General features: G+C 53.8%; 1 protein-coding gene across 1 annotated transcript in view; it reads left to right on the forward strand.

Annotated features, from left to right (window-relative positions):
• onecutl (one cut domain, family member, like) overlaps nucleotides 1-22,545 on the forward strand; it is a 39,941-nt gene extending 17,396 nt beyond the window's left edge. The window contains exon 2 of the mRNA XM_085978270.1: nucleotides 22,238-22,545. Coding sequence (XP_085834396.1) covers nucleotides 22,238-22,545 — 308 coding nt within the window. The remainder of the gene's footprint in view (nucleotides 1-22,237) is intronic.
• The last annotated feature ends 966 nt before the right edge of the window (nucleotides 22,546-23,511 follow it).

Below are 23,511 nucleotides of genomic sequence, written 5' to 3' on the forward strand. Positions count from 1 at the left end.
AGGGCAGACGGGGTCCTCGGTTTCCTTTTCAATACTACCGGGTATCCCGTGGAATTGCTCACGATAAGCCGGATGATGCACCAGTATGGCAGAAGCGTTGCACCGTGTATCATTCTGCTGCTAACCTGCGGCTGTGTGTCACTTAATGGGTCCCTTGAAGGCCACAAGGTGTCACTGCTGGAGCTTTCAGGGTCAGTTAGAGGCTAATTGTTCTTGGCGGCAATCCTCGGCTCACTGGCTTTCCGTCTCCCCTGTAAATGTCTGATGCCGGTTTCTCAGTTTTTAGTGGTTGCTGTCGCTGGGGTACTGAGCCTGAGAATTAACAGCAATTATCCAATCTGCAGAATTCCCTGACCAAACAATTCAACTCTTATTGACCTCAGCCTGTGTTTACTTAACAACAAGTGAGCTTTGTGACAATCCTGCCTTGTAACACAGAAGTGGCACGAATTGACACACTAGAAAGACGACAGGACTGCTGGGGTGAGGGATAGAAAAATGTCACATTGGATGGTCTTCTAGGGCTGGTATCAAGGTACATTGCTGGGACAGTGTAGAGGGAGCTTTACTCTGTATCTAACCCGTGCTGTACCTGCCCTGGGAGTGTTTGATGGGGACAGTGTAGAGGGAGCTTTACTCTGTATCTAACCCGTGCTGTACCTGCCCTGGGAGTGTTTGATGGGGACAGTGTAGAGGGAGCTTTACTCTGTATCTAACCCGTGCTGTACCTGCCCTGGGAGTGTTTGATGGAACAGTGTAGAGGGAACTTTACTCTGTATCTAACCCGTGCTGTACCTGCCCTGGGAGTGTTTGATGGGACAGTGTAGAGGGAGCTTTACTCTGTATCTAACCCGTGCTGTACCTGCCCTGGGAGTGTTTGATGGGACAGTGTAGAGGGAGCTTTACTCTGTATCTAACCCGTGCTGTACCTGCCCTGGGAGTGTTTGATGGGGGCAGTGTAGAGGGAGCTTTACTCTGTATCTAACCCGTGCTGTACCTGCCCCGGGAGTGTTTGATGGGACAGTGTAGAGGGAGCTTTACTCTGTATCTAACCCGTGCTGTACCTGCCCTGGGAGTGTTTGATGGGACAGTGTAGAGGGAGCTTTACTCTGTATCTAACCCGTGCTGTACCTGCCCTGGGAGTGTTTGACGGGACAGAGTAGAGGGAGCTTTACTCTGTATCTAACTCGTGCTGTACCTGCCCTGGGTGTGTTTGATGAGACAGTGTAGAGGGAGCTTTACTCTGTATCTAACCCGTGCTGTACCTGCCCCGGGAGTGTTTGATGGGACAGTGTAGAGGGAGCTTTACTCTGTATCTAACCTGTGCTGTACCTGCCCTGGGAGTGTTTGATGGGGGCAGTGTAGAGGGAGCTTTACTCTGTATCTAACCCGTGCTGTACCTGCCCCGGGAGTGTTTGATGGGACAGTGTAGAGGGAGCTTTACTCTGTATCTAACCCGTGCTGTACCTGCCCTGGGAGTGTTTGATGGGACAGTGTAGAGGGAGCTTTACTCTGTATCTAACCCGTGCTGTACCTGCCCTGGGAGTGTTTGACGGGACAGAGTAGAGGGAGCTTTACTCTGTATCTAACCCGTGCTGTACCTGCCCTGGGTGTGTTTGATGAGACAGTGTAGAGGGAGCTTTACTCTGTATCTAACCCGTGCTGTACCTGCCCCGGGAGTGTTTGATGGGACAGTGTAGAGGGAGCTTTACTCTGTATCTAACCCATGCTGTACCTGCCCTGGGAGTGTTTGATGGGACAGTGTAGAGGGAGCTTTACTGTGTATCTAACCCGTGCTGTACCTGCCCTGGGAGTGTTTGATGGGACAGTGTAGAGGGAGCTTTACTATGTATCTAACCCGTGCTGTACCTGCCCCGGGAGTGTTTGATGGGACAGTGTAGAGGGACATAATTGAGATAAAGCCTGGTATTCATATGGAGCCTCATCACACATCTCAAAAATGCTTCAAATATACAATGAATTACAGTGCAGTGACTGTTGTTTTGTAGGCGAACACAGCAGCCAATTTGCGTACAGGAAGATCCCATATGAGCAATATGATGCACGCCTGCTTAATTTGATTTTGACGGTGTTGATTGAGGGATAGATATTACTCCCAGGACACCGGGGAGAACTCCCCCTGCTCTTCTTCCAATAGAGGCCATGGGATCTTTTACGTCCACCTGAGAGGGCAGACGGGGCCTTGGTTTAACGTCTCAATCGAAAGACGGCACCTCCGACAGTGCGGCGCTCCCTCAGTACTGCCCCTCCGACAGTGCGGCGCTCCCTCAGTACCGCCCCTCCGACAGTGCGGCGCTCCCTCAGTACTGCCCCTCCGACAGTGCGGCGCTCCCTCAGTACCGCCCCTCCGACATTGCGGCGTTCCCTCAGTACCGCCCCTCCGACAGTGCGGCGCTCCCTCAGTATTGCCCTTCCGACAGTGCGGTGCTCCCTCAGTACCGCCCCTCCGACAGTGCGGCGCTCCCTCAGTACTGCCCCTCCGACAGTGCGGCGCTCCCTCAGTACCGCCCCCTCCGACAGTGCGGCGCCCCCTCAGTACCGCCGCTCCGACAGTGCGGCGCTCCCTCAGTACTGCCCCATCGACAGTGCGGCGCTCCCTCAGTACTGCCCCTCCGACAGTGCGGCGCTCCCTCAGTACTGCCCCTCCAACAGTGCGGCGCTCCCTCAGTACTGCCCCCCGACAGTGCGGCGCTCCCTCATTACTGACCCTCCGACAGTGCTGCGCTCCCTCAGTACCGCCCCTCCAACAGTGCCGCGCTCCCTCAGTACTGCCCCTCCGACAGTGCGGTGCTCCCTCAGTACTGCCCCTCCGACAGTGCGGCGCTCCCTCAGTACTGCCCCTCCGACACTGCGGTGCTCCCTCAGTACTGCCCCTCCGACAGTGCGGCGCTCCCTCAGTACTAGCGCTGGGCGTGTCGGCCTGGATTGTCGCCCTTAAGTCTCTTGGAGTGGGACTTGCACGCGCAACCTTCAGATATAGAGGAACGAGTGCTTCCCACTGAGCCAAGCTGACCCACTCGTCCCGCTTGTCCTTGAACACTGGAAGATGACACATGGGAACGTGTTACATTTTCCAGACTTATTCTCCTCCTTTTGACTGCAGCAATACAAAAGATCAAAATGGAGGCGGTGGGCGGAGGGGGGGCGGTAATAAAAGACGCATTTTCAGACTGCCGGAGCCTGATGTCGATCGATCGCCTGTGCTCCTCTGTCTCAAGTATGGATCTGTTGCAATGCAGGGCTTTTTTTTTTACGCTCGATTCGATTTACTTTTCAACCAGTTCGAATTCTCAAATGCAGAGTGCATGCTTTATGGTTCCCACGCGCACCCCCAGCCCCCTTATCAGAGTGAGGAGCACGCCGAGATTCGCTTCCCCTGGCGCCTTGCCCAAAGGCACCTTTGCTCCAAGTGTTAGAAAGATAGAAATATAGTAAAATAGGAGCAGGAGTCGGCCCTTCGAGCCTGCTCCGCCATTCAATATGATCATGGCTGATCCTCTCTCTCAATACCATATTCCCGCTCTCTCCCCATACCCCTTGATGCCTTTTGTATCTAGAAATCTATCGATCTCCTTCTTAAATATATTCAGTGACTTGGCCTCCACAGCCTTCTGTGGTAGAGAATTCCACAGGTTCACCACCCTCTGAGTGAAGAAATTTCTCCTCATCTCAGTCCTAAATGTCCTACCCTGTATCCTGAGACTGTGACCCCTCGTTCTAGACCCCCAGTCAGGGGAAACATCCTCCCTGCATCCAGTCTGTCTAGCCCTGTCAGAAATTTATACGTTTCAATGCGATCCCCTCTCATTCTTCTAAACTCTAGTGAATACAGGCCTAGTCGACCCAATCTCTCCTCATACGACAGTCCTGCCATCCCAGGAATCAGTCTGGTGAACCTTCGTTGCACTCCCTCTATGGCAAGTGTATCCTTTCTTAGGTAAGGAGACCAAAACTGCACACAGTACTCCAGGTGTGGTCTCACCAAGGCCCTGTATAACTGTAGTAAGACATCCTTGCTCCTGCACTCAAATCCTCTTGCAATGAAGGCCAACATACCATTTGCCTTCCTAACTGCTTGCTGCACCTGCATGTCTGCTTTCAGTGACTGGTGTACAAGGACACCCAGGTCCCTTTGTACATCAACATTTCCCAATCTATCACCATTTAAATAATACTCTGCCTTTTATGTTTTTCCTAACGAAGTGGATAACTTCACATTAACACCCGTTATACTAATCTGCCATGTATTTGCCCACTCACTCAACTTCTCTAAATCGCCTCGAAGCCTCTTTGCATCCTCCTCACAACTCACAATCCCACCTAGTTTCGTGTCGTCAGCAAACTTGGAAATATTACATCTGGTTGCCATTCAACCATGGGGGGCATCACATATGAGCTCAAACCTCTTCCCTCGCCTTCCCCCCCACCACCCCTCCCGCCCCCATTTCTCCTGACGTCCATTGATCGCCAGTGGGAGCGCGGGCTGATTTCTGCCCCACCCCCAGGGCCACTTCGTCTAACCGTAGCCCCCCCAAAGTACTGAACCCAGATAGAGGCAACTGATCCACACAAGCCAGAATGTGCACTGGCAGAGGTTGTGGGTTCATAGTGCCAGGGTTCGTAGTGCCACTCCAGAGACTTGAGCACAAAATCTAGGCTGACGCTCCCGTGTGCATGTATTGAGGGAGCGCCGCACTGTCGGAGGGGCAGTACTGAGGGAGCGCCGCACTGTCGGAGGACCAGTACTGAGGGAGCGCCGCACTGTCGGAGGACCAGTACTGAGGGAGCGCCGCGCTGTCGGAGGGGCAGTACTGAGGGAGCGCCAAACTGTCGGCGGGGCAGTACTGAGGGAGCGCTGCACTGTTGGAGGGGCAGTACTGAGGGAGCGCCGCACTGTCGGAGGGGCGGTACTGAGGGAGCGCCGCACTGTCGGAGGGGCGGTACTGAGGGAGCGCCGCACTGTCGGAGGGGCGGTACTGAGGGAGCGCCGCACTGTCGGAGGGGCAGTACTGAGGGAGCACCGCAGTGTCGGAGGGGCAGTACTGAGGGAGCGCCGCACTGTCGGAGGGGCAGTACTGAGGGAGCGCCGCACTGTCGGAGGACCAGTACTGAGGGAGCGCCGCGCTGTCGGAGGGGCAGTACTGAGGGAGCGCCAAACTGTCGGCGGGGCAGTACTGAGGGAGCGCTGCACTGTTGGAGGGGCAGTACTGAGGGAGCGCCGCACTGTCGGAGGGGCGGTACTGAGGGAGCGCCGCACTGTCGGAGGGGCGGTACTGAGGGAGCGCCGCACTGTCGGAGGGGCACTTCTGAGAGAGCGCCGCACTGTCGGAGGGGCAGTACTGAGGGAGCGCCGCACTGTCGGAGGGGCGGTACTGAGGGAGCGCGGCACTGTCGGCGGGGCGTTACTGAGGGAGCGCCGCACTGTCGGAGGGGCGGTACTGAGGGAGCGCCGCACTGTCGGAGGGGCGGTACTGAGGGAGCGCCGCACTGTCGGAGGGGCAGTACTGAGGGAGCCCTGCACTGTCGGAGGGGCGGTACTGAGGGAGCGCCCCACTATCGGAGGGGCAGTACTGAGGGAGCGCCCCACTATCGGAGGGGCAGTACTGAGGGAGCGCCCCACTGTCGGAGGGGCAGTACTGAGGGAGCGCCGCACTGTCGGAGAGGTGGTACTGAGGGAGCGCCCCACTATCGGAGGGGCAGTACTGAGGGAGCGCCCCACTATCGGAGGGGCAGTACTGAGGGAGCGCTGCACTGTTGGAGGTGCCATCTTTTGGATGAGATATTAAACCGAGGCCCCGTCTGCCCTCTCAGGTGGATGTAAAAGATCCCCCGGCCACTATTGGAAGAAGAAAGAAAGACTTGCATTTCTATAGCGCCTTTCACGACCACCGGACGTCCCAAAGCGCTTTACAGGCAATGAAGTACTTTTCGATGTGTGGTCACTGTTGTAATGTAGAAGAGCAGGGGGGGAGTTCTCCCCGGTGTCCTGGGGCCAATATTTATCCCTCAACCAACATCACTAAAAAAAACAGACGATCCGGTCATTCTCACATTGCTGTTTGTGGGAGCTTACTGTGCGCAAATTGGCTGCTGCGTTTCCCACATTACAACAGTGACCACAGTTCAAAAAAAGTACTTTGTTGACTGCGAAGTGCTTTGAGACGTCCTGAAAGTTGCTGTGGAAAGGCGAATTCTTTTGCAAGGCGCCGAGGCCTGGAGGGCTTATCTCTGGAATTTTCGGGAACAACTCTGAGGTTCTGGATTGAGACGAGCATCAGTGAGTGGGGTTAGTGGGTGTTGGGCACGGCCTTCTTCACAGTGAGTGGAGGGTGGAATGGGGCGAAGAGGAGAACAATGACTTAATATGAGGAAACGCCAGCCCTTGGTGACAAAAAACAAAACTGAGTTGAACTCTACATCGAGCGCTGTGGTTAGCGCGTCCTAACTCGCTCCGAGTCCCGTTCGCCCATCATCGGCCCCTGCGCTCTCGCTGATCTACATCGGGCCCCAGGTCCGGCAACGCCTCGATTTTAAAATTCTGCATCCTCGTTTTCAAATCCTCTCCTCGCCCTATCTCTGTAACCTCCTCCAACCCTCCGCGAGCTCGGCGCTCCTCTAATTCTGGCCTCTCGCGCATTCCCCCGATTTCCATCACTCCGCATTTGGCGACCGCGCCAGGGCCCCGAGCTCTGGAATTCCCTCCCTAAAGCTCTCTGCCTCTCTCTCTCCTCCTTTAAGACGCTGCTTAAAACCCACCTCTTTGACCGAGCTTTTGGTCACCTGTCCCGACATCTTATGCGGCTCGGTGTTAATCTTTTATCGGTTGACACTCCTGTATAGCGCCTTAGGGACGTTTTAACTACATTAAAGGCGCTGTCTAAATACAAGTTGATCACTTTTCGTGTGACTAGGGGGCTTAATCTTAGAATAAGGGGCTGCCCTTTCAAAACTGAAATGAGGAGAAACTTCTTCACTCAGAGGGTAGTAAATCTATGGAATTTGCTACCCCAGAGAGCTGTGGAAGCTGCGACATTAAATAAATTTAAAATGGAGATAGACATTTTCCTAGCAGATAACGGAATTAGGGGTTACGGGGAGCGGGCAGGGAAGTGGACGTGAGTCTAGATTCAGATTAGCCATGATCCTAATGAATGGCGGAGCAGGCCCGAGGGGCCGTATGGCCTACTCCTGCTCCTACTTCTTATGTTCTTATGTTCTTATGACCCTCTTAAGATCGACCCTAAATTTACCTTTAAAGAGAAAATCTTCGCTACGTCTACCCGATCGAACCCCTTCGTAAATTTAAAGACCTCTATCAGGTCATAGAAACTTAGAAAAATAGGAGCAGGAGTCGGCCATTCGGGCCCTCGAGCCTGCTCCGCCATTCAATATGATCATGGCTGATCCTCTATCTCAATACCATATTCCCGCTCTCTCCCCATACCCCTTGATGCCTTTTGTGTCTAGAAATCTATCGATCTCCTTCTTCAATATATTCAGTGACTTGGCCTCCACAGCCTTCTGTGGTAGAGAATTCCACGGGTTCACCACCCTCTGAGTGAAGAAATTTCTCCTCATCTCAGTCCTAAATGTCCTACCCCATATCCTGAGACTGTGACCCCTCGTTCTAGACCCCCCCAGCCAGGGGAAACATCCTCCCTGCATCCAGTCTATCGAGCCCTGTCAGAATTTTATACGTTTCCAGGAGATCCCCTCTCATTCTTCTAAACTCGAGTGAATACAGGCCTAGTCGACCCAATCTCTCCTCATACGACAGTCCTGCCATCCCAGGAATCAGTCTGGTGAACCTTCGCTGCACTCCCTCTATGGCAAGTATATCCTTTCTTAGGTAAGGAGACCAAAACTGCACACAGTACTCCAGGTGTGGTAGCACCAAGGCCCTGTACAACGGTAGTAAGACATCCTTGCTCCTCAGCTTCCCCGCAGCCTTCTGTTTTCCAGAGAAAAGATCCCCGGACTGTTCGATCTTTCCTGAGAGGAGGCAACACGTTGAGCAGAACATTTTGAGGTGGGGCGGAGGGGGGGGGATGAGGGGGGCGGAGGCGTGAGACATTCTTTACGAGGGCCAATTTAAGAAGGTTGGAGGGCAGAGGCTGGAACCGTTGCTCATTTGGCCAGTGGGACGGTAATCTCTATCGATTTAAACAAAAAACTGCACCAGCGCTTCCTTCAAAAGTAATGTAAATTCTGCAATTTGATTAAAAGAGAGAGGAAGTGAGTTAGCAGCTTCTGATTAATTTTGTGGTTTGAATGCTTCCTTCTGGGTGAGTAGCGTGGCAGAAGCCCCTGATTTATCACCTTCTTAATGTACGAATGCACTCAGCAGTTTCCGGGCCTTATAAGCTCTTCCCCAGAGGAGCGCTAACGCGGATCACGTGACATTAAGAAAAACAAGACTTTCAAATAAGACACAACACCTGAGCAGTGCAGGAGGGGAAGCCCAGGTGTCGGCCAAGCGTGTCAACGGTGACAGATAATGCGCCTGTGGTTAAGTGTCGGCGGTGGTTCAGATGGTAGCACTCTCTCTCTCTCTCTCGCCTCTGAGTCAGAGGTCGTGGGTTCGGGTCCCACTCCAGAGACTCGGGTTCACCATCTAGGCCGACACTCCCTGTGCAGTACTGAGGGAGCGCCGCACTGTCGGAGGGGCGGTACTGAGGGAGCGTTGCACTGTCGGAGGGGCGGTACTGAGGGAGCGCCGCACTGTCGGAGGGGCGGTACTGAGGGAGCGCCGCACTGTCGGAGGGGCGGTACTGAGGGAGCGTTGCACTGTCGGAGGGGCGGTACTGAGGGAGCGCCGCACTGTCGGAGGGGCGGTACTGAGGGAGCGCCGCACTGTCGGAGGGGCGGTACTGAGGGAGTGCCGCATTGTCGGAGGGGCAGTACTGAGGGAGCGCCGCACTGTCGGAGGGGCAGTACTGAGGGAGCGCCGCACTGTCGGAGGGGCGGTACTGAGGGAGCGCCGCACTGTCGGAGGGTCAGTAATGAGGGAGCGCCGCACTGTCGGAGGGGCAGTACTGAGGGAGCGCCGCACTGTCGAAGGGGCTGTACTGAGGGAGCGCTGCACTGTCGGAGGGGCAGTACTGAGAGAGCGCCGCACTGTCGGAGGGGCAGTACTGAGGGAGCGCCGCACTGTCGGAGGGGCAGTACTGAGGGAGCGCCGCACTGTCGGAGGGGCAGTACTGAGGGAGCGCCACACTGTCGGAGGGGCCGTCTTTCGGATGACATGTTAAATCGAGGACCCATCTGCCCTCTCAGGTGGATGTAAAAGATCGCACGGCCGCTATTGGAAGAAGAGCAGGGGGGGAGTTCTCCCCGGTGTCCTGGGGCCAATATTTATCCCTCAACCAACATCACTAAAAACAGATTATCTTGTCATTATCACATTGCTGTTTGTGGGAGCTTGCTGTGCGCAAATTGGCTGCCGTGTTTCCCACATTACAACAGTGACCACACTTCAAAAAGTACTTCATTGGCTGTAAAGCGCTTTGGGACGTCCTGAGGTCGTGAAAGGCGCTATATAAATGCAAGTTCTTCTGTGGCAGGAATTGGTAAGATGTTCAGAGTGACACCCAAAGAACTTCCATTTGTATCGCACCTTTCTGTTTTAATCGGTTTTTAGTGATGTTGGTTGAGAGATAAATAGTGGCCATGGGTCTTTTACATCCACCTGAGAGGGCAGACGCGGCCTTGGTTTAACGTCTCATCCGAAAGATGGCACCTCCGACAGTGCGGCGCTCCCTCAGTGTTGCCCCTCCGACAGTGCAGCGCTCCCTCAGTACCGCCCCTCCGACAGTGCGGCGCTCCCTCAGTACCGCCCCTCCGACAGTGCGGCGCTCCCTCAGTACTGCCCCTCCGACAGTGCGGTGCTACCTCAGTGCTGCCCCTCCGACAGTGCGGCGCTACCTCAGTACTGCCCCTCCGACAGTGCGGCGCTCTCTCAGTACCGCCCCTCCGACAGTGCGGTGCTCCCTCAGTACCGCCCCTCCGACAGTGCGGCGCTCCCTCAGTACTGCCCCTCCGACAGTGCGGCGCTCCCTCAGTACCGCCCCTCCGACAGTGCGGCGCTCCCTCAGTACCGCTCCTCCGACAGTGCGGCGCTCCCTCAGTACCGCCCCTCCGACAGTGCGGCGCTCCCTCAGTACCGCCCCTCCGACAGTGCGGCGCTCCCTCAGTACTGCCCCTCCGACAGTGCGGCGCTCCCTCAGTACTGCCCTTCCAACCGTGCGGCACTCCCTCAGTACCGCCCCTCCGACAGTGCGGCGCTCCCTCAGTACCGCCCCTCCGACAGTGCGGCTCTCCCTCAGTACCGCCCCTCCGACAGTGCGGCGCTCCCTCAGTACCGCCCCTCCGACAGTGCGGCGCTCCCTCAGTACTGCCCCTCCGACAGTGCGGCGCTCCCTCAGTACTGCCCCTCCGACAGTGCGGCACTCCCTCAGTACTGCCCCTCCGACAGTGCGGCGCTCCCTCAGTACTGCCCCTCCGACAGTGCGGCGCTCCCTCAGTACTGCCCCTCCGACAGTGCGGAGCTCCCTCAGTACTGCCCCTCCGACAGTGCGGCGCTCCCTCAGTACTGCCCCTCCGACAGTGCGGCGCTCCCTCAGTGGTTGGGGAGGGCGGGGGGACATGTGGTGGGAAAAAGGCAAACGGTGATGTTAGAGGGATCGAAGGTGGATACTGAGACTTAAGGAAGGAGAGGTGCAGCCAGCAAGGGAGAGAAAGTACAGGTGGGTCTTGCGAGAGGGCAAGGAGCATCGGTTGCTATCGGAAACGGCCTCTTACACTCCCAAGTGCCTTCAGTGGAAGCTTGCCAACACAGGGTGTTGCCGTGTGACTTGGTACCAGGGACCAAGTCGCTCGGCCCTGCTGGGGGTGGTGGGGGGGCGGTGCGGTCGAGACTCCTGGAATTTTCTTGTGTGCTGTCCTTGAGCAGTGCGTCACTTCTGTGCCAGGCTCCGTGAGTGTTGATGTTGCGAGTGAGCTGCCTTGCTTCATGGAGTTAAAGTCCCACCTTTGGCGCTCCGGTGAATCCGTGGCTCCGAACACACAGGCCACAGCGCCACCTGATGGCCCCGTTAGGAAATACACCGCCCCCACCACCTTGTCCAGCTGATCCATGGGGAAAGGGTAGGAACAGGAGGAGGCCGTTCAGCCCCTCGAGCCTGTTCCGCCATTCAATTAGATCTGCAGCGAAGATTCACCAGGCTGATATCTGGGACGGCAGGAATGACGTATGAGGAGAGATTGGGTCGATTGGGCTTATACTCACTGGAGTTTAGAAGAATGAGAGGGGATCTCATTGAAAGTTATAAAATTCTAACAGGACTGGACAGACTAGATGCAGGAAGGATGTTCCTGATGGTCGGGGGAGTCCAGAACCAGGGGTCACAGTCTAAGGATAAGGGGTAAGCCATTTAGGACAGAGATGAGGAGGAATTTCTTCACCCAAAGAGTGGTGAACCTGTGGAATTCTCTACCACAGAAGGCAGTGGAGGCCAATTCATTAAATATATTCAAGAAGGAGTTGGATATATTTCTTAAGGCTAAAGGGATCAAGGGGTATGGGGAGAAAGCAGGGACAGGGTACTGAATTTGGATGATCAGCCATGATCTCATTAAATGGCGGAGCAGGCTCGAGGGGCCGAATGGCCTACTCCTGCTCCTATCTTCTATGTTTCTATGCACCTCAGATCCATATCCCTCGATCCCCTCACCCAACAAAAATCTGTCGATCGCAGTCTTGAAATTTCTAATTGATCCCCAGCTTCCACAACCTCTTTGGGGGAGAACGAGTTCCAGATTTCCACTAATCCTTTGTGTGAAGAAGTGCTTCCTGACATCACCCCTGAACGGCCTGGCTCTAATTTTAAGGTGACGCCCCCCCCCTTGTTCTGGACTCCCCCCACCAGAGGAAATAGTTTCTCTCTCTCTCTACCCGATCAACTCCTTTAATCATCTTCAACACCTCGATTAGATCACCCCTTAATCTTCTAAACTCGAGGGAATACAAGCCCGGTCTATGCAACCTGTCCTCGGAATTTAACCCTTTTAGCCCCCGGGTATTATTCTGGTGAATCTGCGCTGCTCCCCCTCCGAGGACAAGATCTCCTTCCTGAGGGGCGGGGCCCAGAACTGAACCCAGTTACTCCAGATGGGGTCTGACCAGACCTCGGTACAACTGGAGCATCACTGCCACCCCTTTGTATTCCAGCCCCCTCGAGATAAAGACCAACGTTCCATTCGCCTTTTTGTACCTGGCCGCTAGCTTTTGTTTTTTATTTGTCCATGGGATGTGGGCATCGCTGGCAAGGCCGGCATTTATTACCCATCCAGTTAAAAGTCAACCACGTCGCTGTGGGTCTGGAGTCACATACCGGCCAGACCGGGTAAGGGCAGCAGATTTCCTTCCCTGAAGGGCATAAGTGAACCAGATGGGTTTTTATAAGAACATAATAAATAGGAGCAGGAGTAGGCCAATCGGCCCCTCGAGCCTGCTCCGTCATTCAATAAGATCATGGCTGATCTGATCCTAACCGCCAATCTACTATCACAGAACCATCTCCTGAATCTAACAGAATTAGACACACGAAATAGGAGCAGGATCAGGCTACACGGCCCCTGGGCCCGCTCCGCTACCCACAGGGCCATGACCGATCCGAACCTAGACTCATGTCCAAATTCCTGCCCGCTCCCCGTGACCCTTAATTCCCTTTACTTCTAGGAAACTGTCTATTTCTGTTTTAAATTTATGTAATGATGTAGCTTCTACAGCTTTTTGGGGCAGCATATTCCATGGACCTGCCACCCTCTGAGTGAAGTAGTTCCTCCTCATCTCAGTTTTGAAAGAGCAGCCCCTTATTCTAAGACTATGCCCCTTAGTTCTAGTTTCACCCATCATCGGGAACATCCTCCCTGCATCCACCCGATCCAACCCCTTCACAATCTTATATGTTTCAATAAGATCGCCTCTCATTCTTCTGAACTCCAATGAGTAGAGTCCCAATCTACTCAACCTCTCCTCATATGTCCATCCCCTCATCCCCGGGATTAACCGAGTGAACAATCCGGTAGTTTTATGCTCACCATTACTGATACTAGTTTTTTAAATTCCAGATTTGTTTAGTTAATTGAATTTAAATTCACCAGCTGCCTTGTGGTGGGATTTAAACTCACATCTCCGAGATCTTACTAATTCAGTAACATAACCAATATGCTGCCGTACCCGCTAGTCATGGACACCCAAACCCCTCTGCTATTCCGCAGTATCTCATCATTAAGAAAATATTCCAATTTTTCTTCCTCAGATCCACAGTGGATGACCTCACACTTGCCCACAATGAACTTCATCTGTGCCCACGTGCTTAATCTATCTACGTCCCTTTGTAACTGCCTCCTAACGTCCGCACAACATACTGTTCCCTCCTCATTTAGTGTCATCTGCAAACTTGGATACACAACTCGATTCCTTCATTCAAGTCACTGGTGTGTATAATTAAAAGCGGAGGCCCCAGTACAAATCCCTGGGGAGCCCCATTTTGTTTTTTTTATTCATTGATGGGATGTGGGCGTCACTGGCTAGGCCTGCATTTAGTGCCCATCCCAAATTGCCCTTGAGAAGATGGTGGTGAGCCGCCTTCTTGAACCGCTGCAGTCCATATGGTGTAGGTACACCCACAATGCTGTTAGGAAGGGAGTTCCAGGATTTTGGCCCAGCGACAGTGAAGGAACGGCGATACAGGTCCAAGTCAGGATGGTGTGTGTGACTTGGAGGGGAACTTGTAGGTGGTGATGTTCCCATGCGTCTGCTGCCCTTGTCCTTCTAGGTGGTAGAGGTCGCGGGTTTGGAAGGTGCTGTTGAAGGAGCTTTGGCGAGTTGCTGCAGTGCATCTTGTAGATGGTACACACTGCAGCCACGGTGTGCCAGTGGTGGAGGGAGTGAATGTTGAAGGTGGTGGATGGGGTGTCAATCAAGCGGGCTGCTTTGTCCTGGATGGTGTCGAGCTTCTTGAGTGTTGTTGGAGCTGCACTCATCCAGGCAAGTGGAGAGTATTCCATCACACTCCTGACTTGTGCCTTGTAGATGGTGGAAAGGCTTTGGGGAGTCAGGAGGTGAGACACTCGCCACAGAATACCCAGCCTCTGACCTGCTCTTGTAGCCACAGTATTTATATGGCTGGTCCAGTTCAGTTTCTGATCAATGGTAACCCCCAGGATGTTGATAGTGGGGGATTCAGCGATGGTAATGCCATTGAATGTCAAGGGGAGATGGTTAGTGTCTCGCTTGTTGGAGGTGGTCATTGCCTGGCACTTGTCTGGTGCGAATGTTACATTCCACTCTCGTCAATCAGGCAACGAATCCTTATCCCCAATCACTGGCCCCTACTTCCCAGCTAATTACCGACCCATGTCACAAGGTTACCGCCAATTCCGTGCGCTCTCATTTTTGCTCAGAATCTCTTGTGTGGAACGTCTTCAAACGCCTTCTGGAAGTCCATATAGACACCATCCAAAGACACTCCCCCTACCCACCATGCTAGTGAACTCCTCAAACAATTGCTCACTATGTAACTGGATGGAGTTATTGGTAAATTCAGCAGGGTAAGGGTCGCTCGCTGTGTAACTGTACAGAGTCACAGTTTATTCAGGGTAAGGGTCACTCACTGTGTAACTGTACAGAGTCACTGTTCATTCAGGGTAAGGGTCACTCACTGTGTAACTGTACAGAGTCATTGTTTATTCAGGGTAAGGGTCACTCACTGTAACTGTACAGAGTCACTGTTTATTCAGGGTAAGGGTCACTCACTGTGTAACTGTACAGAGTCATTGTTTATTCAGGGTAAGGGTCACTCACTGTAACTGTACAGAGTCACTGTTTATTCAGGGTAAGGGTCACTCACTGTGTAACTGTACAGAGTCACTGTGTATTCAGGGTAAGGGTCACTCACTGTGTAACTGTACAGAGTCACTGTTTATTCAGGGTAAGGGTCACTCACTGTGTAACTGTAGTCACTGTTTATTCAGGGTAAGGTCACTCAATGTGTAACTGTACAGAGTCACTGTTTATTCAGGGTAAGGGTCGCTCACTGTGTAACAGTACAGAGTCACTGTTTATTCAGGGTAAGGGCCAGGCACTATGTAACTGTACAGAGTCACTGTTTATTCAGGGTAAGGGTCACGTACTGTAACTGTACAGTCACTGTTTATTCAAGGTAAGGGTCACTCACTGTGTAACTGTACAGAGTCACTGTATATTCAGGGTAAGGTCACTCACTGTAACTGTACAGAGTCACTGTTTATTCAGGGTAAGGGTCACTCACTGTAACTGTACAGAGGCACCTGTTTATTCAGGGTAAGGATTACTCACTGTGTAACTGTACAGAGTCACTGTTTATTCAGGGTAAGGGTCACTCACTGTGTAACTGTACAGAGTCACCTGTTTATTCAGGGTAAGGATTACTCACTGTAACTGTACAGAGTCACCTGTTTATTCAGGGTAAGGATTACTCACTGTAACTGTACAAAGTCACTGTTCATTCATGGTGTGGAGATGCCGGTGTTGGGGTGGACAAATGTAAGAAGTCACACAACACCAGGTTATAGTCCAACAGTTTTATTTGAAATCACAAGCTTTCGGAGCGCTGCTCCTTCGTCAGGTGAAGTGGAGAGATGCATAAAGACACAGCATATATAGTCAGAGAATAATGCCAGATGATTACAGGTAATCTTTCTAACTGCCATTTATCACACCTCGGTAGAGAGATAATCACAGCAATCAAAGGTGTGAATGGTGTCCAAACAGGTCAGTCAGGGAAACATTACATCAAAGAACAATGAGGTGGGGTCACAAGGGTCAAATGTTGCAGATGCTGGGGTCTGTATGAAAGACAAAAAAACATTTTTTTTGCTGGAAATCACAGCAGGTCTGGCCGCATCTGTGCAGAGAGAACAAGCCAATGACGACTCGAGTCTGGATGACCCTACGTCAGGTGGGGTTACACGTAGCGTGACATGAACCCAAGATCCCGGTTGAGGCCGTCCTCATGAGTGCGGAACTTGGCTATCAGTTTCTGCTCTACGATTTTGCGTTGTCGTGTGTCTCGAAGGCCGCCTTGGAGAATGCTTACCCGAAGATCGGAGGCTGAATGTCCTTGACTGCTGAAGTGTTCCCCGACTGGGAAGGAACACTCCTGCCTGGCGATTGTTGCGCGGTGTCCGTTCATCCGCTGTCGCAGTATCTGCATGGTCTCGCCGATGTACCATGCTCCAGGGCATCCTTTCCTGCAACATATGAGGTAGACAACATTGGCCGAGTCACATGAGTATGTACCATGTACCTGGTGGGTGGTGTCCTCACGTGTGATGATGGTATCTGTGTTGATGATCTGGCATGTCTTGCAGAGGTTGCCGTGGCAGGGTTGTGTGGTGTCGTGGTCGCTGTTCTCCTGAAAGCTGGGTAATTTGCTGCGAACGATGGTCTGTTTGAGGTTAGGTGGCTGTTTGAAGGCGAGTAGTGGAGGCGTGAGGATGGCCTTAGCGAGGTGTTCGTCGTCATCGATGACATGTTGCAGGCTGCGAAGAACATGGTGTAGCTTCTCCGCTCCGGGGAAGTACTGGACGACGAAGGGTACTCTGTTGGTTGTGTCCCGTGTTTGTCTTCTGAGGAGGTCTATGCGATTTTTTGCTGTGGCCCGTCGGAACTGTCGATCGACGAGTCGGTGTCATATCCCATTCTTACGAGGGCGTCTTTCAGCGTCTGTAGGTGTCCATTGCGTTCCTCCTCGTCTGAGCAGATCCTGTGTATTCGCAGGGCTTGTCCATAGGGGATGGCTTCTTTAACGTGGTTAGGGTGGAAGCTGGAGAAGTGGAGCATCCTGAGGTTGTCCGTGGACTTGCGGTAGAGTGAAGTGCTGAGGTGTCCGTCTTTGATGGAGATTCGTGTGTCCAAGAATGAAACTGATTCTGAGGAGTAGTCCATGGTGAGTTTGATGGTGGGATGGAACTTGATGTTATCGTGTAGTCTTTTCAGTGATTCTTCGCCGTGGGTCCATAGGAAGAAAATATGTATCTGGTGTAAAGCGTTGGTTGGAGGTCCTGTGCAGCGAAGAAGTCTTGCTCGAACTTGTGCATGAAGATGTTGGCGTATTGGGGTGCGAATTTGGTCCCCATGGCTGTTCCGTGTGTTTGGGTAAAGAACTGGTTGTCGAAGGTGAAGACGTTGTGGTCAAGGATGAAGCGGATGAGTTGTAGGATGGCGTCTGGAGATTGGCTGTTGTTGGTGTTGAGTACTGAGGCTGTCGCAGCGATGCCGTCATCGTGGGGGATACTGGTGTAGAGTGCCGAGACGTCCATCGAGGGCATCCTGAAACCCATCGTACAGAGAACCCCCAGCTTCTGTCGCGACACTACAGACTTCTTACAGAAACTCAGCACCCACGGACCAGTTGAACCAGGAACACTCATCGCCACGATGGACGTCTCGGCACTCTACACCAGTATCCCCCACGATGACGGCATCGCTGCGACAGCCTCAGTACTCAACACCAACAACAGCCAATCTCCAGATGCCATCCTATAACTCATCCGCTTCATCCTTGACCACAATGTCTTCACCTTCGACAACCAGTTCTTTACCCAAACACACGGAACAGCCATGGGGACCAAATTCGCACCCAAATACGCCAACATCTTCATGCACAAGTTCGAGCAAGACTTCTTCGCTGCACAGGATCTCCAACCAACGCTATACACCAGATACATCGACGACATTTTCTTCCTATGGACCCACGGCGAAGAATCACTGAAAAGACTACACGATAACATCAACAAGTTCCATCCCACCATCAAACTCACCATGGACTACTCCTCAGAATCGGTTTCATTCTTGGACACACGAATCTCCATCAAAGACGGACAACTCAGCACTTCACTCTACCGCAAGCCCACGGACAACCTCAGGATGCTCCACTTCTCCAGCTTCCACCCTAACCACGTTAAAGAAGCCATCCCCTATGGACAAGCCCTGTGAATACACAGGATCTGCTCAGACGAGGAGGAACGCAATGGACACCTACAGATGCTGAAAGACGCCCTCGTAAGAACGGGATATGATGCTCGACTCATCGATCGACAGTTCCGACGGGCCACAGCAAAAAATCGCATAGACCTCCTCAGAAGACAAACACGGGACACAACCAACAGAGTACCCTTCGTCGTCCAGTACTTCCCCGGAGCGGAGAAGCTACGCTATGTTCTTCGCAGCCTTCAACATGTCATCGATGACGACGAACACCTCGCTAAGGCCATCCCCACGCCTCCACTACTCGCCTTCAAACAGCCGCCTAACCTCAAACAGACCATCGTTCGCAGCAAATTACCCAGCTTTCAGGAGAACAGCGACCACGACACCACACAACCCTGCCAGGGCAACCTCTGCAAGACATGCCAGATCATCAACACAGATGCCATCATCACACATGAGGACACCACCCACCAGGTACATAGTACATACTCATGTGACTCGGCCAATGTTGTCTACCTCATACGTTGCAGGAAAGGATGCCCCGGCGCATGGTACATCGGCGAGACCATGCAGACACTGCGGCAATGGATGAACGGACACCGCGCAACAATCGCCAGGCAGGAGTGTTCCTTCCCAGTCGGGGAGCACTTCAGCAGTCAAGGACATTCAGCCTCCGATCTTCGGGTAAGCATTCTCCAAGGCGGCCTTCGAGACACACGACAACGCAAAATCGTACAGCAGAAACTGATAGCCAAGTTCCGCACTCATGAGGACAGCCTCAACCGGGATCTTGGGTTCATGTCACGCTACATGTAACCCCACCTGACGTAGGGTCATCCAGACTCGAGTCGTCGTTGGCTTGTTCTCTCTGCACAGATGCGGCCGGACCTGCTGTGATTTCCAGCAAAAAAAATGTTTTTTTGTCTTTCATACAGACCCCAGCATCTGCAACATTTGACCCTTGTGACCCCACCTCATTGTTCTTTGATGTAATGTTTTCCTGACTGACCTGTTTGGATACCATTCACACCTTTGATTGCTGTGATTATCTCTCTGCCGAGGTGTGATAAATGGCAGTTAGAAAGATTACCTGTAAACATCTGGCATTATTCTCTGACTATATAAGCTGTGTCTTTATGCATCTCTCCACTTCACCTGACGAAGGAGCAGCGCTCCTAAAGCTTGTGATTTCAAATAAAACTGTTGGACTGTAACCTGGTGTTATGTGACTTCTTACAACTGTTTATTCAGGGTAAGGATTAATCACTGTGTAACTGTACAGAGTCACTGTTTATTCAGGGTATAGGTCACTCACTGTGTAACTGTACAGAGTCACTGTTTATTCAGGGTATAGGTCACTCACTGTGTAACAGTACAGAGTCACTGTTTATTCAGGGTAAGGATTACTCACTGTGTAACTGTACAGAGTCACTGTTTATTCAGGGTAAGGATTACTCACTGTAACTGTACAGAGTCACTGTTTATTCAGGGTATGGGTCACTCACTGTGTAACTGTACAGAGTCACTGTTTATTCAGGGTAAGGATTACTCACTGTGTAACTGTACAGAGTCACTGTTTATTCAGGGTAAGGATTACTCACTGTAACTGTACAGAGTCACTGTTTATTCAGGGTAAGGATTACTCACTGTGTAACTGTACAGAGTCACTGTTTATTCAGGGTAAGGGTCACTCACTGTGTAACTGTACAGTCACTGTTTATTCAGGGTAAGGATTACTCACTGTGCAACTATATGGTTACACAGTAGAAGGATCTTAGCTCCATCTTGTGGCCACGTTTAGTTATATTTGTCCAGCTCTTTAATTCACTTGATTTTGTAAGACAGAATTTGTACCTTGCTGTATCTCTCAGAAAGATCTTAAAACCAGCCTACATGTGATTCCAGTCGGACATGACATGGTTGATACTTAATGCCCCTCTGTAGTGACCAGGCAAGCTACTTAGTGGTAGAAACAATTAGAAGGCCCACCACCAGCTTCTCGAGGCAACTAGGGGTGAGCAATAAATGCCGGCCTTGCCAGGGATGCCCACATCCTGATACAAAACTAAAAAAAATAATCTGTAGATGTACAGAGAGGGGCCAGAGGTCTGAGACACTCCATGTGTGACTGGGCTGAAGACACTCACGGAACTAACAGTGGATCAGCAGGCAGCACTCTCGCCTCTGAGTCAGAAGGTCGTGGGTTCGAGCCCCACTCCAGGGATTAGAGCACATAAAGCTAGGCCGACACTACCAGTGCCAGTGCTGAGGGAGCGCCACACTGTCGGAGGGTCAGTACTGAGGGAGCGCCGCACTGTCGGAGGGTCAGTACTGAGGGAGCGCCGCACTGTCGGAGGGGCAGTACTGAGGGAGCGCCACATTGTCGGAGGGTCAGTACTGAGGGAGCGCTGCACTGTCGGAGGGGCAGTACTGGGGGAGCGCCGCACTGTCGGAGGGGCGGTACTGAGGGAGCGCCGCACTGTCGGAGGGGCAATACTGAGGGAGCGCCGCACTGTCGGAGGGGCAGTACTGAGGGAGCGCCGCACTGTCGGAGGGGCGGTACTGAGGGAGCGCCGCACTGTCGGAGGGGCGGTACTGAGGGAGCGCCGCACTGTCGGAGGGGCGGTACTGAGGGAGCGCCGCACTGTCGGAGGGGCGGTACTGAGGCGGCGCCGCACTGTCGGAGGGGCGGTACTGAGGGAGCGCCGCACTGTCGGAGGGGCGGTACTGAGGGAGCGCCGCACTGTCGGAGGGGCGGTACTGAGGGAGCGCCGCACTGTCGGAGGGGCGGTACTGAGGCGGCGCCGCACTGTCGGAGGGGCGGTACTGAGGGAGCGCCGCACTGTCGGAGGGGCGGTACTGAGGGAGCGCCGCACTGTCGGAGGGGCGGTACTGAGGGAGCGCCGCACTGTCGGAGGGGCGGTACTGAGGGAGCGCCGCACTGTCGGAGGGGCGGTACTGAGGGAGCGCCGCACTGTCGGAGGGGCGGTACTGAGGGAGCGCCGCACAGTCGGAGGGGCGGTACTGAGGGAGCGCCGCACTGTTGGAGGGGCGGTACTGAGGGAGCGCCGCACAGTCGGAGAGGCCGTCTTTTGGATGAGACGTTAAACCGAGGTCCCGTCTACCCTCTGAGGTTGTCATAAAAGATCCCACGGCCAATATTTCGAAGAAATGTTCTCTCTGGTGTCCTAAGCTAATATTTATCCCTGAATCAACACCACTGAAACAAATACTGTGTCAACAAGAGCAGGTCAGAGGCTGGGTATTCTGCAGTGATTGTCTCACCTCCTGACTCCCCAAAGCCTTTCCACCATCTACAGGGCACAAGTCAGGAGTGTGATGGAATACTCTCCACTTGCCTGGATGAGTGCAGCTCCAACAACACTCAAGAAGCTCAACACCATCCAGGACAAAGCAGCCCGCTTGATTGGCACCCCATCCACCACCTTAAACATTCACTCCCTCCACCACCGGCGCACCGTGGCTGCAGTGTGTACCATCTACAAGATGCACTGCAGCAACTCGCCAAGGCTTCTTCGGCAGCACCTCCCAAACCCGCGGCCTCTTCCACCTAGAAGGACAAGGGCAGCAGGCGCACGGGAACACCACCACCTCCAAGTTCCCCTCCGAGTCACACACACTATCCTGACTTGGAAATATATCGGCCGTTCCTTCATCGTCGCTGGGTCAAAATCCTGGAACTCCCTCCCTAACAGCGCTGTGGGAGCACCTTCACCACACGGACTGCAGCGGTTCAAGAAGGCGGCTCACCACCACCTTCCCGAGGGCGACTAGGGGATGGGCAATAAATGCCGGCCTTGCCAGCGACACCCAGATCCCATAAAAATTATTTGGTCATTATCACATTGCTGCTTGTGGGAGCTCGCTGTGCACACCTCTGACAGTGCAGCGCTCTCTCGGTACTGGCACTGGGAGTGTTGGTCTGAATTTTGGTCTCATGTAGTGGGTCTTGAACCCGCGACCCTCTGATTCAAGAAGCGTGAGAAGGTTCTACCCACTGAGCTAAGGCTGGACACCAAAAGGCATGTCTTGTTGGCGGGGGTGGTGGGGGCTGGTGGGAATGGTCAGAACATCTTGAACGAGATTGCAATTCAACGTGCTTTTGTCTTTTCTCTTCGTCTGTCTCTCTCTCTCTCTTTCATCCCTCCCTCTTCACAGCATGCAGAAGAAAAGAGCACGAGCAGGTCAGGAGTGACCGCCACCACCTGCCCAAGAAACACCGGCTGGTCTTCACCGATGTCCAGCGCCGGACGCTCCTCGCCATCTTCAAGGAGAACCCCCGCCCCAACAAGGAGCTGCAGGTGACCATCGGCCGGCAGCTGGGGCTGGAGCTGTCCACCGTCGGCAACTTCTTCATGAACTCGCGCCGCCGGAGCCTGGACAAGTGGCTGGAGGAGGGCGGGCCTTGCTCCGCAGGCTCCACCACCTCCACCTCGTCGTCGGCGAGTGCCTGCGCCAACTCGTGAGCCGGCGGGAGAGAGTGGAGGGCGGGGAAGGTTTGGGGAGGGGCGGGGTAGGGGGAGAGAGAGAGAAAGAAAGAAAACTACATAAAAAAACCAACAAAAAACTATGTTGAAAAATGAACACCAAAGATATCCTTTCCGTACTTCCAGCAAGATGGCCGTCCTCTTTTTCTCTGCCTTTTATTGAGGGTTTGGGTGGTTGAGGGAGGCGGTGGGGGGGAAATTCATGAGGTAAAATTCTTCATCTCCAATGACGTGTTCACCTCAGATCTCCAATAGTTAGGCGAGGAAGGTTCTTCTACAGCCAGGTGGAAGGTCTGACCCAGCACGGGCGGGTGGCGGTCGAGGGTTCGAGTGTTGGCGGGCTTGTCCATTCCGGTTTCCGCTTCGGCTGTACAGGTAGACTATCCTTTATCCGAAAACCTCGGGACCAGCCGAGTTTCGGATGAAGGAGAATTTCGGATTTCGGAAGGTGGGTCGGCGGGGGTCCGCGGGGGGGGGGGGGTCGCCGGGGGGTCGTGCGCACGACTTACGCTGACGCTCAGCGTAAGTCAGTCGGGGTCGGCGGGGGTCGGGGCCGGCGGGGTCCGCGGGGGGGTCGGCGGTTGTCGGGGCCGGCGGGGGGGTTGGCGGCTGGCGGGGTCGGCGGTTGTCGGGGCTGGCGGGGTCCGCGGGGGGGGGGTCGGCGGTTGTCGGGGCCGGCGGGGTCCGCGGGGGGGTCGGCGGCTGGCGGGGTCGGCGGTTGTCGGGGCTGGCGGGGTCCGCGGGGGGGGGGGGTCGGCGGTTGTCGAGGCCGGCGGGGTCCGCGGGGGGGTCGGCGGTTGTCGGGGCTGGCGGGGTCGGCGCTGGCGGGGTCGGCGGTTGTCGGGTCGGCGGGGGGTCGTGCGCACGACTTACCCTTTATCCGAACTTCCGCAACCGGAACCCTCTAAAAACCGAAGGTTTTTTCGTTCAGCGTAAGTCGTACGC

Source organism: Somniosus microcephalus, unplaced genomic scaffold, assembly GCF_052327205.1.
Source record: "Somniosus microcephalus isolate GS21.2 unplaced genomic scaffold, FLI_Smic_1.0 unresolved_chr7, whole genome shotgun sequence".
Taxonomy (NCBI): domain Eukaryota; kingdom Metazoa; phylum Chordata; class Chondrichthyes; order Squaliformes; family Somniosidae; genus Somniosus; species Somniosus microcephalus.